The following is a 19,274-nucleotide window of genomic DNA, read 5'->3' on the forward strand; positions in this document are numbered from 1 at the left end:
GTTGTCCAGATCATTTCTTTCTATTTTTTAGTAGAGACGGGGTCTCGCTCTTGTTCAGGCTGGTCTCGAACTCCTGACCTTGAGTGATCCACCCGCCTAGGCCTCCCGGAGTGCTAGGATTACAGGCGTGAGCCACCGCGCCCGGCCGCAATTTTACTTTTGACACTGTATATATGTTTTTTCTCTCTGTGCCTTTTGACACTCAATATCTAAGTCCCACTGATCCCACGTTCATATTTTCCCTATACGCTTCCATAACCACTCTGCCATTTCTAGTCTTTGTTACCTCTCAGTGGATTACTATAACAACTTCCCACATAGGTCTTTCAATCTTCACTCACCACCATATAATGCAAACTATGACCACTAATAAAAATAACTTTTCCTATGTAGTTTTGACCATACCAATCCCCTATTCAAATATTTTAAAAGACATTCGTCTCCATTAAAAAAAGAAAATCTATAAGCCTTTACTTGCAAACCAAAACCTCCATCTGGCCCTAACCTATCTAATACTAAAAATAACTAACATTTACTGAGGACTAAGCACTTACTTATGTGATATCCTCTCAACTTTAGGAGGCAGTAAAGCATGAGAGCTATGAGCTCAGGCTCTGAAGGGTAAGGCAGTCCCAGGTTCAACTGTGCCACTTACGCCATTAACTCTGGCAAGTTTCTTTCCCTTTCTGAGCCTCAGTTTTTTCATCACCTATAAGAATGACACAGTAGTACCTGCCTCATAGAAATGTTTAAGGATTAACTGAAAGAATAAGAGACGTGCTCAGCATAGTACCTAGCACATAGGAGGCAACGAATACTAATTGATTGAGTCTACTCTCAAATTCATCATCTGCCATTTCTCCCTTTCAATTACTGTACCTTCAGCCAAACATTGTGACTGGAGATTACCTATGAAACACCCTGTGCTCTTCCCCACCTCCATGACTTTGTTCTTCTTCCTTTTGCTTAGAATCCCTTCCTCCTTCCAATTCCTCAAAGATATGCATGTCCAAATTATAACTTTTTTTAAGGTCACAGGTCAAATGTTACTTCTTCCATGAAGCTTTTACACATTTGGTTTCATATACTACTTTACATCTTTTAAAACAATCATGTAGGGCCGGGCGCGGTGGCTCATAACTGTAATCCTAGCACTCTGGGAGGCCGAGGTGGGCGGATTGTTTGAGCTCAGGAGTTCAAAACCAGCCTGAGCAAGAGCGAGACCCCGTCTCTACTAAAAATAGAAAGAAATTAATCGGACAACTAAAAATATATAGAAAAAATTAGCCGGGCATGGTGGCGCATGCCTGTAGTCCCAGCTACTCGGGAGGCTGAGGCAGAAGGATCGCTTGAGCCCAGGAGTTTGAGGTTGCTGTGAGCCAGGCTGAAACCACGGCACTCACTCTAGCCCAGGCAACAAAAGAGAGACTCTGTCTCAAAAAAAAAAACAAAAAACCAATCATGTATTATTTTCTAATACTAAACATAAAGAAAAAAGCTGTTCAAAAAGAAACAAGATTCAAACTAGCTCTGAAGTAAAATGGTATAAGCTTAAGATGGAGTGGCACTTCCACCAAGTTCTATAAGCTTGGACTTTAGAGAAACAGACTTTGTGATACAACTGAAAAGATTTTCCATAATAGTTTGTTGTAATCTGAGAAAATGTGTGTCTAACTATAGTGGTTCTCAAAGTATAGGCCTTGGTGTAACAGTATCAGTATCACCCGAAAACTTGCTAGAAATGCAAATTTTGAGCCCCACCCCAGACCTTACCAATCGGGAATCGTACATGAGACTTGGCAATCTGTGTTTAACAAGTCCTTGGGGTGATTCTGATGTATTCTAAAGTTTGAGAATCATGGCCATACTAAAATAGCACTGGTGGTTAATTTTAGTTCTTTTAATAAGGTGTAAAGCTAAAACTGGAAATAGATTTGAAAACTAATTTGGTAATCTATACACAATACAGAATTGTCAGTGAAACCACAAACACCACCATTAGCTTTGAAAAGCAATTAGCACTAATTATGTGCTATGGCTTTGCTTCCTTCTTCCACAATCTTTCAAACTTCTGCTTATTTCAACATACATATATACATCTGATCTATACATAAGCTCAGATGTTTACGGACAGGATACAGAACCCCAAAAAACCAAGATGCTAGTAAAATAAGGTCATAAAAAATATTCAAATCAAAGAGTAACAATCAAGAAGGCACATACAACAACAAAATCTTAGAACACTAGGCACCAATCATCTTGGTACTTGATAAAAGTGACAGAAATATAAAATATCCAGACATACTATGGGGAAAGCAGATCAACAAAACTAATGTTTGAATTAGGATAAAAAGGTAAAATAATCTAAGGCTGTTTAGTAAACTTCCTAAATGATAACTATGGGGGGAGGAGAGGTGGATGCAAAGCCTTTATTCACTAGCTGTATGTTGCCCTGTCTTTTAGTTTTACAGTTATGAAATCTGCCAAAGAAAGCAAAGGGGAAGAGGTAGTCACAGCCAAGACCACTACACATTATTGTGTAATAACATTTGACAGCTTACAAAGTGCTTTTCAAACCCACCATTTCAGAGGTGTGTGTGCTCTCTATTAAAAGCAAATGCATAAGAATTCGTACTTAACACAAAAGACACACTCAAAGATTTGTCAAGCAGTCTCAGAAACCTGGAAGATACTATTCCCCAAATTATTTATGACAGTGATTCACATGGGAAGATATATAGCATTGAGTAAATAAATGTCATGAAGCAGGGGCTCTAGCAATGCCTTTGCAAGAAATTTATAGGTGTCCAGAGTACAAATTTCATGATTGTATTGTAAAAAAGAGACTTGCAAAAAACAAATAAGCAACAACACAGTGGCATAACAGAAACTTTTAAAGAGCATATAAAATTCTATCACATTCCCACTTATTAATGCAGATAAAGGCTTATTATGCAAAAGAGTTAACTGACCAAAGCAAGCTAAATATTAAAACATTTTATGGGGGATATTTCAGGAATTCAAGAAATCTCCTATTAAACATAATACTAAAAAAAGGCATAAGTCATCTTCAGTCTACATAGATATTTATGTAATTTTAAAAACCTTTTCTATTGCTTTTTAATCACTGTGAAAAATAAAAGTTATTCTCTGGGCAAAAAGTTACTGCTCCTTATTATTCTATCTCTTGTGAAATTAGTATAGGAGATGATTCTTTGTCATAGGAGTGACTCTATGAAGGTAGATTTCCATTAGGTAAGACACAACAGTTTTATAAACTTTGATTTTCCTGAAGATCTTGGTAAGACATCTTTAATTTTCTCTTATATTCTGTGACACTGATTTTCTGGTTCTTCTGCCCTTCAGACTACTCCTTCTATATAGTTCATCATCTTCCTACCCAATATTTACCCACTTTGGGAAAAATAAAAAATCCAATGGAATTTTATAACCACAGCACTCTGTAGCTAAGACATGTCACTTAAAGCATTAAGAGCAGAATCATTTCCTTTTCTAATTTTATCTCCTATTATATCAGTTTCCAGGATTACCAATACACAAAGTTTGTTACATCAATTAACATATCCCAAGGCGTTGAACAGTTTTTAGGCCCAAACCTAAAGACAGGCACACAAAAGTGCTAAACCTAAGCTAACAGCAAACAGTTGGTACAAATTTCTGCCCCTTGTAATGAAGGCCCAGAAGATACCACAGCTAGTGGTGACCTTCACACATACGTAAAGCTCCTATCCCAGCTTTCCTAGAAAAGAAGCTTAATAGCCCAGTGATGACCCTGGGATTTGGAACTCGCTGCCTTTGGAAAGGTGGTGATACATTTACTTACTTTCCCTTTTTTTTGGAGACAGGGTCTTGCTCTGTCTCCCAAGCTGGAGTGCAGTGGCACAATCATAGCTCACTGCAACCTCCAGACTCAAGTGATCCTCCTAAGTAACTGGGACTACAGGTGCAGCACCAGTACACCTGGCAAAATTTCTTGTTTTTTGTACAGATAGGGGTCTCACCGTGTTACCCAGGCTGGTCTCAAAATTCTTGGCTCAAGCAATCCTCCCACCTCAGCCTCCAAAAGTGCTGGGATTACAGGCGTGAGCCACCGCACCCAACCTGATATATTTGAAGTTGAAGTAAGTATCAGAATTTGGTTATCCTTGGCCTACTGTAGATAGCTACAGTCATATAAAAGTCTTCACTCTTTCACAAATACTTCCCTTCTAGCATAACCTTTCATAGCTCAGCTGGTAGAGTGGAGGACTGTAGATTAGACACACAAATTTCCCTTCTTACCTTGAGTTCTAAATTGTTTTTCACACAAATTTATTCTTATATCAATCTGAACTTGAAGTTTTAACTAAAATGAATCTTTATTAATTCTCCTTTGTTTACAGAATGATAGGACAATCAGTGAACTCTTACCTTGTTTCATCCTTTGGCCTGGAGCCATCTTCATTCTGAGAAGCACCTTTAACATGAAAGTTTAAACAGAAGATGAGTTTCAAGAGAGTAGTTTTCATTTTTCCTAAACATGCCATATAAGCAAAGTCTTTTATTAAATCTTTCTAATAAAGAACATACTACAACTTAAATTCCAACATGACTTTAATAGGGAAAATGTAATAAATATTCACATGATTGAAATAAGAAAAGTTTAACCAAAATTCTGTGTAAATGCTTATCATTATGTGTAAGAGATGTTAACTAGTAAAGATATATTACTGATGCACTAGTACTTCTGCCTTTTTTGAGATACGTGTTTGACTAATTCGAACCTAGTGTTTTAGTCATATTTTGTATCCCAAATGCCTCATAAAAAAGTACTGATCACAAGCAGGATGATAAAATAAATAAACCTTTAATACCTCTCTTATACAGAAGCCTGGAAAATAGCTTAAAGTATAGGAAAGGCACAAATGAGTTTCAAAGTGGCCAAAATGAAGTTCAACAATGTTCATATTTTTCTTCCAACTTTATTGATGGAAAATATCCCTAGGATTAAGTCAGGGTCTTTTTAATATTAAAGTGGTGGGGAGATGCTGGTAGAGGTAGGCACACTAACAGTAGCAAAAATAGATGGTAGACAGAGGAGAAGGAAAAAACTATAAAATGCAGAAATAAGAACGCAAGTCACTGTGTTGTGGCCACTATACTGTATCACACTTAGCAAGGTTGGCAAATATCTGATCTAGTCTACAAACATTTTAAAAATGGTACAGGTAAATGGATTAAAAAAATGTGGCATATCTATGCAATGGAAAACTATTTGGCAACAAAAAAAGTACTACTAAAACATATTATGTCATGGATGAATCTTTTTGGGATCACGTTAAGTGAAAGAAGTCAGACACAAAAACATGTATTTTATTATTTCATTTTTATGAAATGTCCAGAAAAGACATATTTTTAGAGATAGAAAATAGTTTAGTGGTTGCCTGGGGCTCAAGGAAGGAACAAGATTTCCTGTAAATGGGCAAGAAGAATTTTTATTGGAAGGATAAAAATGTTCTAAACTTGATTTACAATGATAGCTGGATCCCTCAGTTAAATTACTAAAAATCATTAAGTTGTACACTTGAAATGAGTGAACTTATGATATATAAAACACAACTCAATAAAGCTGTTAAAATGGTAAAAAAAAAAAATGGTGCAATGAAATACATTTTGGGTATAAAAGGGTAAGTTTCAGTTTTATAAGAATTCTTTCTATATAAAATATATTTCCCTAAAATGGCTGATAAACGGGACATAAATGAAATCAGAAACAACACCAAAATATCCACCATAAGTTACTAAAATCAGTCAATTAGTATTTTTCTCAAAATTAAGAAAACCACTTAGAATAATCCATTTAAATCTACCATTACCTGCTACTTCTAAACTTTCTCATTTACTACAATGAAACACAGTTTTGAATCACATGGGCTCTGAGGCCAGACTACCTGGGTTTGTATCCTAGCTTTGTCATGTACTAACTTTGTGACCTTAGAAAAGTATACTTGACTTCCTGTGCCTTTTTCTTCCTGCATAAAATGGGAATAAAGACACCTCCTTCAGAGTATTTATGAGAATTAAACATAAAAACACACTTAGAGTCAGCACACACAAGTAGTCCATAAATATTAGCTATTATTGTTTCTCAAAATTTACATCTCTTTGGGAAAGTCTAAACAAGGGCCATTTTTGTGGAATTTTTTCAACATAAAGTGAAACTGTAATAGAAATTTATGGCATAAATTATTTAGATTTAATCCTTTGCTTTCAGAGAATAGTTAACAACAAAACTTATGCAATGAATGTCTAGGAAGAGAACAATAGCAGTACTCAAATTGTACTTTATAAGTGTATTATTCTTTTAAAAGTATTCCCAGTACAAATTTCCTTCAGAAAAACTCACTAGATTTCTAAATGTACATGTTTTACCCACAGGAAACTGTGCAAGATCTACAAAGATCTCTTCTATTCAGTGAGCTAGTCAAAAGGACTCTCCCACCACAAAATAACTAGAGCCTAGATAAAGCAATTTAACACAATGTTCCTATTGCTTGGGTGCCTAGCAATCTCAAAAATAAACAAAAAAGTGAAATGAAGCATGGTAGTGTGTGTCTGTAGTCCCAGTTACTCAGGAGGCTGAGTGAGGTGGGAGGATCACTTGAGCCTACGAGTTTAGGACTATAGCGCTATGATCATGCCTGAGAATAGCCACTGCACTCTAGCCTGGGCAACATAGTGAGACCCTATTTCTTAAAAAAAAAAAAAAAAAAAAAACTGACACAAGAGTAGGAATAGAATGCAATAAACCAGTGAAAAAACAAGGTTACCCTGCAGGCCATTATCAGCTCTGAGATGAATTAGAAAGCCTTGGGCCAGCAGCAAGGTGGGGTGCTAAACCAGAAACTGCTACATTAGGCTGGAAAGTGTCTGATCTATTCTAAAAATACACATGTTGGAAAGGAGCTAAAGTGTTTCCAGGTCAGTGGCATATCCTGGCACCTAGCAAAAGCAAAATAAATTTTCTCTGGAGCAAAGAATCCCCAATTTAGGCCCTTAAGATTCCAATAGACTGGGCCGGGCGCGGTGGCTCACACCTGTAATCCTAGCTCTCTGGGAGGCCGAGGCGGGTGGATTGTTTGAGCTCAGGAGTTCAAAACCAGCCTGAGCAAGAGCGAGACCCCGTCTCTACTAAAAATAGAAATAAATTAATTGGACAACTAAAAATACATAGAAAAAAATTATCCGGGCATGGTGGCGCATGCCTGTAGTCCCAGCTACTCAGGAGGCTGAGGCAGGAGGATCGCTTGAGCCCAGGAGTTTGAGGTTGCTGTGAGCTAGGCTGACGCCACGGCACTCTAGCCCGGGCAACACAGTGAGACTCTGTCTCAAAAAAAAATAAAAAATAAAAAAAAAAAGATTCCAATAGACTAAGATCAAATATAAACTTGCAATCAAAAAAAAGCATGCACAAATAAAAACAAGGCTCAATGAAGAAAAGACATAAAATCATTTACATCCCCAAAGATTTCAGATACTGCAGATACTGGAATTATTATAAGGAGAAATGTTAAACAACAACAAAAACTATGTATCAAAAAAATCAGCAATCAAGAAATGAGAAATTATCAAAAAGTGAGCATTAGCAACTCTATTCCTAGATAGAGAAATAAAAGCATATGTCCACCCAGAAACTTGCACAAAAATGCTTATAGCAGCATTATTTATAATTCATAATAGTCAAAAGGAAATAAGCCAAATGTCTATCAATGGATGGATAAACAAATTGTGGCACATTACACACACACACACACACACACACACACACACACACGCACACACACGAAATGGAGTATTATTCAGCCATAAAAAGAAAGGAAGTACTGATACGTGCTACAAGTTCGAAGAACCTCAAAAACATTACACTAAGAATCTAGTCGCAAAAAGTCACATGATTCCTTTTATATGATATATCTCAAATAGGGGGCAAATCCATAGAGACAAAAAAATTAGTGGTTACCAGGGGTTGGGGGCGGGAGGAATGGGGTGTTGTTCTAGGGTGACAGAAGTTTTAAAACTATAGAGAGATGACAGATGCACACTTTTGTGAATGTACTAAATGCCACTGAATTGTACACTTTATAATGGTTAATTGTATGTTATGCAAATTTCACCTCAATTTTGAAAATCCTAAACAAAAAGGAGATATATCTGAAGAAGGAATAAACATAAAGCTGAAAATGCACGTATTACTATACCACAGCAATTCCACTCCTAAGTATACACCTTATGTAGATCCTTGAACCTGTATACCAATAAACATATGCAAAAATGTTCGATATATCACTGTTCATAATGGCAAAAAACTAGATGCAACCCAAGTGTTCTTAAACGTAAAATCAATAAACTCTGGTATATTCACGCAGGTTATTATATAGCAGTAAAAGTAAATGAACTACAGATACAATAATATGGGTAAACCTTAAAAGGCAACACTGATACTTCCATAAAACCTAAGAAAAAATTAAAAGTATTATTTATTTATCACATATGATAAAAATTTTTAAAGACCATGGGAATAATAAATTCAAAACGTGAGATAGTGATTATTTCTAGAGGAAAGATAAGGAATGATATACGAAGAAAAATATAGGTGGATGCAATGATATTATTAATGTTTTAATTCTTAAGCTGTGTGGTAGTTTTATGAGTGCTCATTTTATTATGCTGTTTTTATCTTACATATATTAAATATAAGAACATAAATCAAAGTGCTTTGTAAATTATAAAAATTAATGAAGAATACTGTAAAATCTTAGCTGAAATCAACAATGACCATATCACAGACTTAATATTTCAGTTTGTAAAGCAGCACTTATAAAGTAAAACAAAAAAACAAAAAAGTGTGGAAAGGGAGTTTTACTGGCTTTTTGGGGAAAGTAAGTTAATATTCTGAACATACATAGAACAATGTTCAAATGTAAGTCAAGTTCTTAAAAATATCACAGCAAAGTTTCTCTCTATAAAATAATTAGTTGGTGCCCAGACCAGTTGAGATCTACTAATTTCAAATAATATTTGGTAAAGCAAAAAATTTATGCATTTCAGAGACAGGCTTTGTCTTAAAAAAAAAAAAAAACAAAAAAAAACAACTTAGGCTGGTATCTTAGAATTTATCATACTTGTAAAAAACATTACGAACATATTCACATGTAAAAATAGTTATTTACCCTAAAATTAAATGGAACCAAAAAACTAGAGTCTGATATAACAGAGTTTAAAAGGAATAACTGAGATCTGTAGACTACGAAAATAAATCTACATAAATAGCAAATTAACTAAAGGTTTCTTCCTAAAGACTCAGAAAAGCAGATTAATTCTATGCTTAAGGAAGGAAAATACCAGGGCAAATTATGTAGTTACTTCCTAAAGCAGACAAAGAAGAATATCAAAGAAAACATTACAACTGAGACTTTTAGTAAGACATTAAACTTACTGGGGGGAAAAGGATATAAACCTTGCTACTTTTTATAGTTTTAAAAACAGCTGTTTTATTTATTTTCTCCATTTTTTAGTTGCTTTAGGCAGACACAGAAATGTAAGTTTAGTCCCTATTGTTCTATCTCCGAGACAGAAGTCCTAATAACTTTTTACAATGTAATTTTTTCTTTTTTGTAAGAAAAAAAATTGATTTTTTTTTTCTTTTTAAGAGACAGTGTCACACTCTGTCACCCAAGCTGGAGTACAGTGGCACCATCATAGCTCACTGTAGCCTCCAACTCCTGGGCTCAAGTGATCCCTCTGCTTCAGTCTCACAAGTAGCTAAGATTATAGGCCCACACCACCACACTTGGCTAATTTTTGTTTGTAGAGATGAGGTCTCCCTATGTTGCCCAGGCTGTTCTTTAACTCTTAGCCTCAAACAATCCTCTCACCTCAGCCTGATGGGATTACTAAAGGCATGTGCCACCATGCCTGACCATCGCTAGTTTTTAAATAAAGCTTGAAGAAAAATGGGAAGGAAAAAAAAAAAAAAAACCATGCTGAGCAAATTTTTGTTTCACTTGAAAAAGGTTTACTTATATAACTGCCATTTTTCGAAAATGTATCTACCAAAAAGAACTAAAAATTTCTAGGTATAGTATACACTCCTTTATCCATGCTTTCAGTTACTCATGGTCAATCCTGGTCTGAAAATAAGTGAGTACAGTACAATAGGCACTTCAGAGAGAGAGAGAGAAAGATCACATTCACATAACTTTAATTACTGTATATTATTATAGTTGTTTTATTTTATTATTGTTGTTGTTAATCTCTTATTGTGCTTAATTTTATTTTAGGTATGTATGTATAGGGGGAAAAATGGAATATATAGGGTTCGGTGATATATGCAGTTTCAGGCATCCACTGGGGGATCTTGGAATGTACCCCCTGTGGATATGAGGGGACTACTGTACCAAAAGACATAATGCTGTCTCATTAGGAAAATCCAATCTTCCTAGTATAGGCATACTTCATTTTAACAAGCTTTGTTTCATCAAATTTCACAGATAATACATTTTGTCACAAAATGAAGGTCTGTGGCAACCCTGTGTTGAGCAAGTGAACTAGCACCATCTTCCCAACAGCACCTGCTCAATTCGTGTCTATGTCATATATTGGTAACTCTTCCATAATTTCAAACTTTTCCATTATTGTTGTATCTGTCATGGTGATATGTGATCAGTGATCTTTAATGTTACCATTATCATTGTTCTGGGATGCCATGAACCACATCCATGTGAAATGGTGAATTTAACTGACAAATGTGTGTGTTCCGGCTGCTGCACCAACTGGCTGTTTCCTCCTCTCTTTCCCTCTCCTCGAGGTTATGGATACACTGAATACCTTGACTTGATCACTACACATTTTATACATGTAACAAAATATCACATGTACCCCCAAAATATGGGAGGGAATGCGGGAAGGATATAGGTTTTAGGACATGGAACCAACCTAGGAAAGAAGCAAAAAGAAGTCCCAAGAAAGATGACAGCTACATGCAGACTTAGAGAGACTGAGAAAGAAGTGCTCCAGAGGATCGTTTCCAATGAACCTGAGACAGAATCTGACATGTTTGACTGTGCTGAAAATAGTTCCAGCATTTTTACATTTCTGTTGGCGAGTCTGGAACAATTAGTGATAAGGACATAGAAAATCTGGCTAACAAAGAACTGAGGCAATTATTAATTCCAAGAACAAAAAACTGTGTAAGAAAGAAAATGTGGCCAGGTGCAATGGCTCATGCCTGTAATCCCAACACTTTGGGAGGCCAAGGCAGGAAGACTGCTTGAGGCCAGGAGTTTGAGACCAGCCTGAGCAAGAGCAAGACCCCGTCTCTACTAAAAATAGAAAAATTAGCCGGGCATGGTATTGCATGCCTGTAGTCCCAGCTACTCAGGAGGCTGAGGCAGGAGGATCACTTAAGCCTAGGAGTTTGAGATTGCAGTGAACTCTGATGATGCCACTGCACTTGAAAGAGCAAGATCCTGTCTCAAAAAAAAAGGAAACGTAATCATAATATGACTAATTGATCCAGTAGTAAACCACATTTGTAAAAGCAAAATAAGGTTAACATGAAACACTGATTTAATTTTAAAAATGTTGCAACATAACAATATTGAGAGGCTGGAGGAGAGAAAGTATAAGGTATTAAATGCTCCTCTTTCATATTAGGTATTACTTAAAATTTATAAATCAATAAATAGTAGTATCAATGTTTTATTTGGGAAAGTTTTGGTAAACATGAAAAGAAGCAAGTAAAAAAGTCTCGGAGGGTATCTCAGGCTCTGGGGAGGCTACTGCTTTTTTTTTTAGATTTTTTTTTTGTGTGTGTGTATGTATGTATATGTGCTATAATATACTCCAGATATTTTTTGTTATGAGTCTTGTAGTTCCATGATTTTTTTAACCATAGGACTTTTAAAAGTATTTACAAGTACTACCTTGATAAACATTTAAAATATCAAAGAAAGGAGAGAGGGGAAAAAGCATGTGTGCATAAGAAAGAAAAGGAAGAAAGGCAGGAAAGAAGAAAGGAAGAAAAAAGAAAAGGAGGTCTTTAGTGTCCACCCAGACCTATGATATAAAACGACATATACATTTTCTTTATTCCTAGAGAAATACTAGAAAGTAACAACCACAGATATTTGAGAAGAAGAAGGCCCTTAAATACCCAGGCCTTTTCTTTAAGGTATCGCATTTAGTTTGTGGTGTCACAGGTGCTGCCATCCCCAAAGTAAGAGAAGAAAAGATGAAATGCTATTTCTATTGTCTGAGTTATAATTCGTCTTACTGGTTGGTTTTTTTTAATTGTGAATTAAATGAATGTCATAGATATTCTGGAATCTCAATAAGATGATATCCTCAAGGTGAATGAGACTGTCTTATAAAGGGTTTAGTCCCCTTTCTACTACTTACTGGCTCTGTGACCTTAGCTGTAATATTGTGTTGGCCCTGCCATTTCTGCTGATTACTCCAGGAGCTCGATTACAGTGAATAATGTCAAAAAAGAACTGCTTCATGCTAAATCCCTCTCAATAGTAAATATGTTCCAGTGTACTTATTAGGGATTATTCAGTCGCCTCTATATAAGTGTCAACTTCAGGTATACCTTACTTTATTGTACTTTGCTTTATTGCACTTTGCAGATAATGCATTTTTTACACATTGAAGGTTTGTAGCAATCCTGCGTTGAGCAAGTCTATTGGAAGTCTACTGGTGCCATTTTTCCAACAGCATGTGCTTACTTATTTCATGTCTCTGTGTCACATTTTTGCAATTCCCACAGTATTTCAACCTTTTTCATTATTAGGCCGGGTGCAGTGGCTCACGCCTGTAACCCTAGCACTCTGGGAGGTCGAGGCGGGCGAATTGTTTGAGCTCAGGAGTTCGAAACCAGCCTAAGCAAGAGCGAGACCCCGTCTCTACTAAAAATAGAAAGAAATTAATCAGACAACTAAAAATATATAGAAAAAATTAGCCAGGCATGGTGGCGCATGCCTATAATCCCAGCTATTCAGGAGTCTGAGGCAGAAGGATCACTTGAGCCCAGGAGTTTGAGGTTGCTGTGAGCTAGGCTGATGCCACGGCACTCACTCTAGCCCAGGCAAAAGAGTGAGACTCTGTCTCAAAAAACAAAAAAAAAAGCAAAAAAACTTTTTCATTATTATGATATCTGCTATGGTGATCTGTGATCAGTGATCTTTGATGTCATACTATTGTAATTGTTCTGGAGCGCTGCGATTCACACCCATATAAGACAACAAACTTAACTGATAAACGTTCTATATGTTCTGACTCCACCAACTAACTGTTCCCCACCGCTCTCCTTCTCTTTCAGCCTTCCTATTACCTGAGACACAACAATACTGAAATTAGGCCAATTAATAACCGTACAATGGCCTCTAAGTGTTCAAGTGAAAGGAGGAGTTGCACATCTCACATTATAAATGAAAAATTATCAAACAATTAAGCTTAGTGAGGAAGGCATGTCATTGTCAATGTAAAGGAAAAGTTCTTGAAAGAAATTAAAAATGCTATTCCAGTGAACACATGAATGATTAGAAAGTAAAACAGCCATATTGCTGATATGAAGAAAATCTGAGTGGTCTGGATAGAAAACCAAACCAGCCACAACATTACCTTAAACCAAAGCCTAATCCAGAGCAAGGCCCTAACTCTCTTTAATTCTATGAAGGCTGAGAGAGGTGAGGAAGCTACAGAAGAAAAGTTGGAAACTAGCACAGGTTGGTTCACAACACTTAAGGAAAGAACCCGTCTCTATATCATAAAAGTACAAGGTGAAGCAGCAAGTACTGATGGAGAAGCTGCAACAAGTTATCCAGAAGATCTAGCTAGGATAACTGACGAAGGTGGCTATCCCAAACAACAAATTTTCAATATAAGACAAAGCAGCCTTCTATTGGAAGAAGATGACATCTAGGACTTTCATAGCTAGAAAGAAGTAAATGCCTGGTTTCAGAGCTTCAAAAAACAGGCTGACTCTCTTGCTAGAGGCTAAAGCAGCTGGTGATTTTCAGTTGAAGCCAATGCTCACCTACGATTCTAAAAATCGTAGGTAGGCCATTAAGAATGGGGCCATTAAGAATTATGCTAAATATACTCTGCCATTTTAAAAACGGAACAACAAAACCTGGATGGCAGCACATCTGTTTACAGCATTATTTACTGAATATAGTAACCTCACTATTGAGATCTACTGTTCAGAAAAAGACTCTGTTCAAATTATTCCTGCTCACTGACAGTACACGTAGTCACCCAACAGCTTTCATGGACATGTACAAGAAGATGAATGTTGTTTTTATGATTGCTAAAAAAAACATCCATTCTGGAGCCCAAGGATCAAGGAGTCATTTTGACTTTCAACCCTTATTATTCAAGAAATACAATTCATAAGGCTATAAGTGGCCATAGACAGTGATTCCTCTGATGGATCTAGGCAAAGTAAAATGAAAATCTTCTGGAAAAGCATTCATCATTCTAGATGACACAGTAAGAACATTCATGATTCATGAGAGGAAATCAAAGTATCAATGTTAACAGAAGTTTGGAAGAAGTTTATTCCAAACCTCATGGATGACTTTGAGGGATTCAAGACTTTAGTGGAGGTAGTAACTGCAGGTGTGGTAAAAATAGCAAGTGAACTATAATGAGAACTGGAGCCTGAAGATGTAACTGAAATGTTGCAATCTCATGATAAAACTTTAAGGGAGAAGGAGTTGCTTCTTATGAATAAGAAAGTAGTTTGTTACAATGAAATTTACTCCTGGTAAAGGTGCTGTAAACACTGTTGAAATGATAAAAAAGATTTAGAATATATAAATTTATAATACATAAATTTAGTTGATAAACAGTAGCAGGGTTTGAGAAATTGACTCCAATTTTGAAAGAAGTTATACTGTGGGTGAAACACTATCAAAGAGTATTGCATGCTATAGAGAAATGGCTTTCATGAAAGAAAGAGTCAATCAATGAGACAAACTTGACTGTTCTTATTTTAAGAAATTGCCCACAACCACCCAACCTTCAGCAACCACCCTGATCAGGCAGCAGCCATCAATATCAAGGCAAGACCCTCCACCAGCAAAAAAGATGACAACTTGCTTAAGGCTCAGATGATCATTAGCATTTATTAGCAATAAAGTATTTTTAAACTAACATATGTACATTTTGTTAGACATAATGCTATTGCACGCTTAATATTTTACAATATAGTGTAAACATAACTATGCACTTGGAAACCAACATATTTGTGTGACTTTCTTTATTGCGATATTTGCTTTATTGCAGTGTTTAGAACCAAACCTGCAATATCTCTAAGGTATGCCCCTATATCTAAATACATAACAACGCTGAACACAGTGGATCACCCCTGTAATCCCAGCACTTTGGGGGGCCAAGGAGGGAGGATTACTTGAGTTCAGGAGTTCAAGAGCAGCCTGAGCAATATAGCTAGACCCTCTCTCTACAAAAAATTTAAAAATTAGCTGGGTGTGGTGGCAAGTGCCTATAATCCTAGCTACTTCAGAGGCTGAGCCAGGAGACTTACTTGAGCCCAAGAGTTTGAGGTTGTAGTGAGCTATGATGACACCACAACACTCTAGCCCAGGCAACAGAGATACCATCTAAATAAATAAATAAACAGCAACCTATTATTTGGTGCCTTTTAATATCAAACTTCAGACAGTGATTTCTTGTTATAGACATTATATTTAAAAATAAAGTGAGGGCCGGGCGCAGTGGCTCATGCCTGTAATCCTAGCACTCTGGGAGGCTGAGGCAGGTGGATCGCTCAAGGTCAGGAGTTTGAGACCAGCCTGAGCAAGAGCGAGACCCCGTCTCCACTAAAAAAATAGAAAGAAATGATCTGGACAACTAAAAATATATATATTAAAAAAAAAAAAGTAGCCGGGCATGTTGGCACATTCCTGTAGTCCCAGCTACTTGGGAGGCTGAGGCAGAAGGATTGCTTGAGCCCAGGCGTTTGAGGTTGCTGTGAGCTAGGCTGACGCCACGGCACTCTAGCCTGGGCAACAGAGCAAGACTCTGTCTCAAAAAAATAAATAAATAAATAAAGTGAGGCCAGGTATGGTGTAGTGTCTCATACAACACATGGCAACAGGCAAGACCCCATCTCCACAAAAAATTAAAAGAATTAGCCAAGCATAACGACACACACCTGTAGTCCTAGCTACTAAGGAGGCTGAGCCAGGAGGATCACTTGATCCCAGGAGTCTGAGGTTGCAGTGAGCTGTGACCATACCAGTGTACTCCACCCAGCCTGGGCAACAGACTGATACCTTGTCTCAAAAATAAATAAGGAAACTGAGAATAGTAAAATCTATGAGAACGGATTTATTTTTAAGAACCACTCTATGTATTCTTTCACAAACAACCAATGAATGAACATGGTCAGGAAAAAAAAAATATAAAGATATGTAGCATCAGAAAAATATTAAACTACAAAAGCAATTTTCTCCCTAGTTCTTTTTTATTTACTTTTTTTATTTATAGAGATAGGTCTTGCTCTTGCTCAGGCTGGTCTCAAACTCCTGAGCTCAAGTAATTCTCCAGCCTCGGTCCCCCAGAGTGCTAGGATTACCGGCATGAGCCACCACTATCTCCCTAGTTTTATGCAACCAAACAATGCCCAGATGCCAGAAATTCTATCTTAGTACTAAACTCTAGTTTTCATTTCTGGCTTATATTCAAAAGTTACAGAAATGGAGCCAATCAAAGAACAAGTATAGTTCCCACCACATATGCTTGTGAGCCGAACTGGGTTTTGTTTACTTACAACTCACGATTTCATTTAGAGTTCCTAGGTTTTACAAGTAAAACCAATAGTATATTGGACAGAAATGGCAACATTAGCAAATAAGTGTCCTTCAATTTTGACTGCATCATACTAGTTTGCATGGTACTGGAAATACTGTTTCAACTCTCAGTTTCATCTCCCTTATCTGAAAATGCAGGTAACACTTTACAAAGCTGTGACTGTTAAAGGAAAATGCATGTATACACACCAGCACAGTGCTTGTTACATGGTAAGTACTCGACAAACGACAAACGGCAGCTATTGTATCTGGCAACTGCAACCCTAAAATCTACTGTGACTTTCCAGTTAAAACCTCTTTTTACCTCAAAGAATTAGGTTAAATTCTCACTGTCGATTACTTTTGTACTTGAGTGGAAAACTGGTAACATAGAAATGCTATGTTTTCCACTTCTGTAGGAAATAAACAGTAACATCATTAAGTATATAAATGCAGTTTAGATTCTGTACCAAAATATGAAGATGGACAAGCTTTACTTTTGTTAATTATTAAATATTTTGCATCAGTAATAGTTTCAACTTCTATGGTAAAAAACTTAGGAAGCTATAAATACTGAGGTTTAGGGTAGTTTGGCAATATTATTTAACTCATATTTTATTTTCCAGACTATCAATTTATATATAGAAAAAAGGGACTATTATGTGGAGTTCTTGTGAACAGTAGTCAATTAAAGTGTCAACTCTGAAGCAGCATAACCATTTCAGAAATCTCTCTCCATTCTCACCAGCCTCAAGGAACCAATCTGAAAGACACACCAGGACTATCTTGAGGGTCTTGCTATTTTAAAAAATCATGAATTAAAGAGGAAACAGGAAGTCCTCCAACAAAGTAGAAAAAGAAGAATAGCACCTGACAACTGCAAGATGTTCATAATGCAGTTTCTAAGAAAACCAAAAGATCTTTGTCAAACTTGTCAAGGAATCCATTAATCTGCTCTTTGTCTTGGGCCCTAAAATCTATGTTTCAAGTAAAAATACACTTAGCACGTTATTGATGGAAATATCTGATGGGAATACAGGAGGAGCTGTTTTACTAAATATGCTAGCTGCACAGCCACTAATTCACATGCCACCAGAAACTTTATTTTTTTTTTTGAGACGGGGTATCACTCAATTGCCCAGGCTAGAGTACAGTGGCATCATCATAGCTTCATAGCTCACTGCAACCTCAAACTCCAGGGCTCAAAGCAATCATTCTGCCTCAGCCTCCTGAGTAGCTGGGACTACAGGCATACGCCACCACACCCAGGTAATTTTTCTATTTTTGTGGAGATGGGGGTCTTACTATGTTGCTCAGGCTGGTCTCAAACTCCTGGCCTCAAGTGATCCTCCCACCTCAGTCTCCCAAAGTGTCGGAATTACAGGCATAAGCCAGGAACTTCTTTTAATCTCAGCTTATGTTTATTTCCCTTTAACACACACTAGTAAATCATACATTCTAAGATATACTAGCACACATGTAATAAACTGGTTTTGTCAAAAGATATCTCTGTAAGTGTAGCCTACAGAAATGAAACAGGAATGGCAAAAGGATTTCAGCTTGTATTGGCTGTCTGGTACAGTACTAAGAAGGATTTGGAGTTGTATTTAAACTCCACCAGATGCTGCTAAAGACAATAAACTATGCCCGCCACTCATACTGGAAGGGGTGTGGCATCTACTATCTCATATTAACTGCCACTGTTGGCCAACAGGTTTATCGATTTATAAATTAATTCATTACTCACATGGCCAACTGTGAATTAAACTTCTACTTGGTTGGTTTTTATTTTTCCACTTACATCATTTGGCTAGCTTTTCAACTTACATAAATATGTTTAAGTGTTTTTTATTCATAGCAACAATGCACCAAAAAGAAAATGTTAAGAGTGATCAATGTCTGTTTTTTAAAAAGGAAATAAAATCATTTCTTTAATCTGAAATTATAATCGAAATAATTATATACAGCATACTACATACAGTAGCTATGTTATATAAGAGCAATCATTAAAAACTTTACAAAAGTGATCACTTACTTTCTGAACATGTAGTTTCACCATTAGTAACAATTTCAGACTCTAACTGCAGCCCATCAAGACAAATTGACAAGTCTCCTATTGTTTCTGTTGGCTCTTTGTCACCTGCAAGTTGCAAAGTCACAACTACTTCCTCAACTGGAAGAGAATAAAATTACAGGGGGAAAAATGGTCATCTTTTTTGCTTTAAGCCATCTTAGCTGTTAAAAATCTAATGTCAGAAAAAATGTAAATATATGTATATATAAATTGTTTTACTGTACTTCACCAAAGGTTTGAGGCTTTTCGACACCAAAAAAAACTTGGAGGGGATCTCTTATTATATGATATACATATATATTTACATGTTATATGTTAAATAT

General features: G+C 36.5%; 1 protein-coding gene across 1 annotated transcript in view; it reads right to left on the bottom strand.

Moving 5' to 3' along the window:
- Positions 1–19,274, bottom strand: part of ITCH (itchy E3 ubiquitin protein ligase) — a 120,855-nt gene that overhangs the window by 50,120 nt on the left and 51,461 nt on the right. The window contains exons 6-7 of the mRNA XM_012637659.1: positions 18,913–19,050; positions 4,432–4,477 (exon numbers count right to left, since the gene is read on the bottom strand). Of these exons, the coding sequence (XP_012493113.1) occupies positions 4,432–4,477; positions 18,913–19,050 (184 nt within the window). The remainder of the gene's footprint in view (positions 1–4,431; positions 4,478–18,912; positions 19,051–19,274) is intronic.

The sequence above is a fragment of the Propithecus coquereli genome, unplaced genomic scaffold (assembly GCF_000956105.1).
Source record: "Propithecus coquereli isolate 6110/MARCELLA unplaced genomic scaffold, Pcoq_1.0 Scaffold122, whole genome shotgun sequence".
Lineage (NCBI taxonomy): Eukaryota > Metazoa > Chordata > Mammalia > Primates > Indriidae > Propithecus > Propithecus coquereli.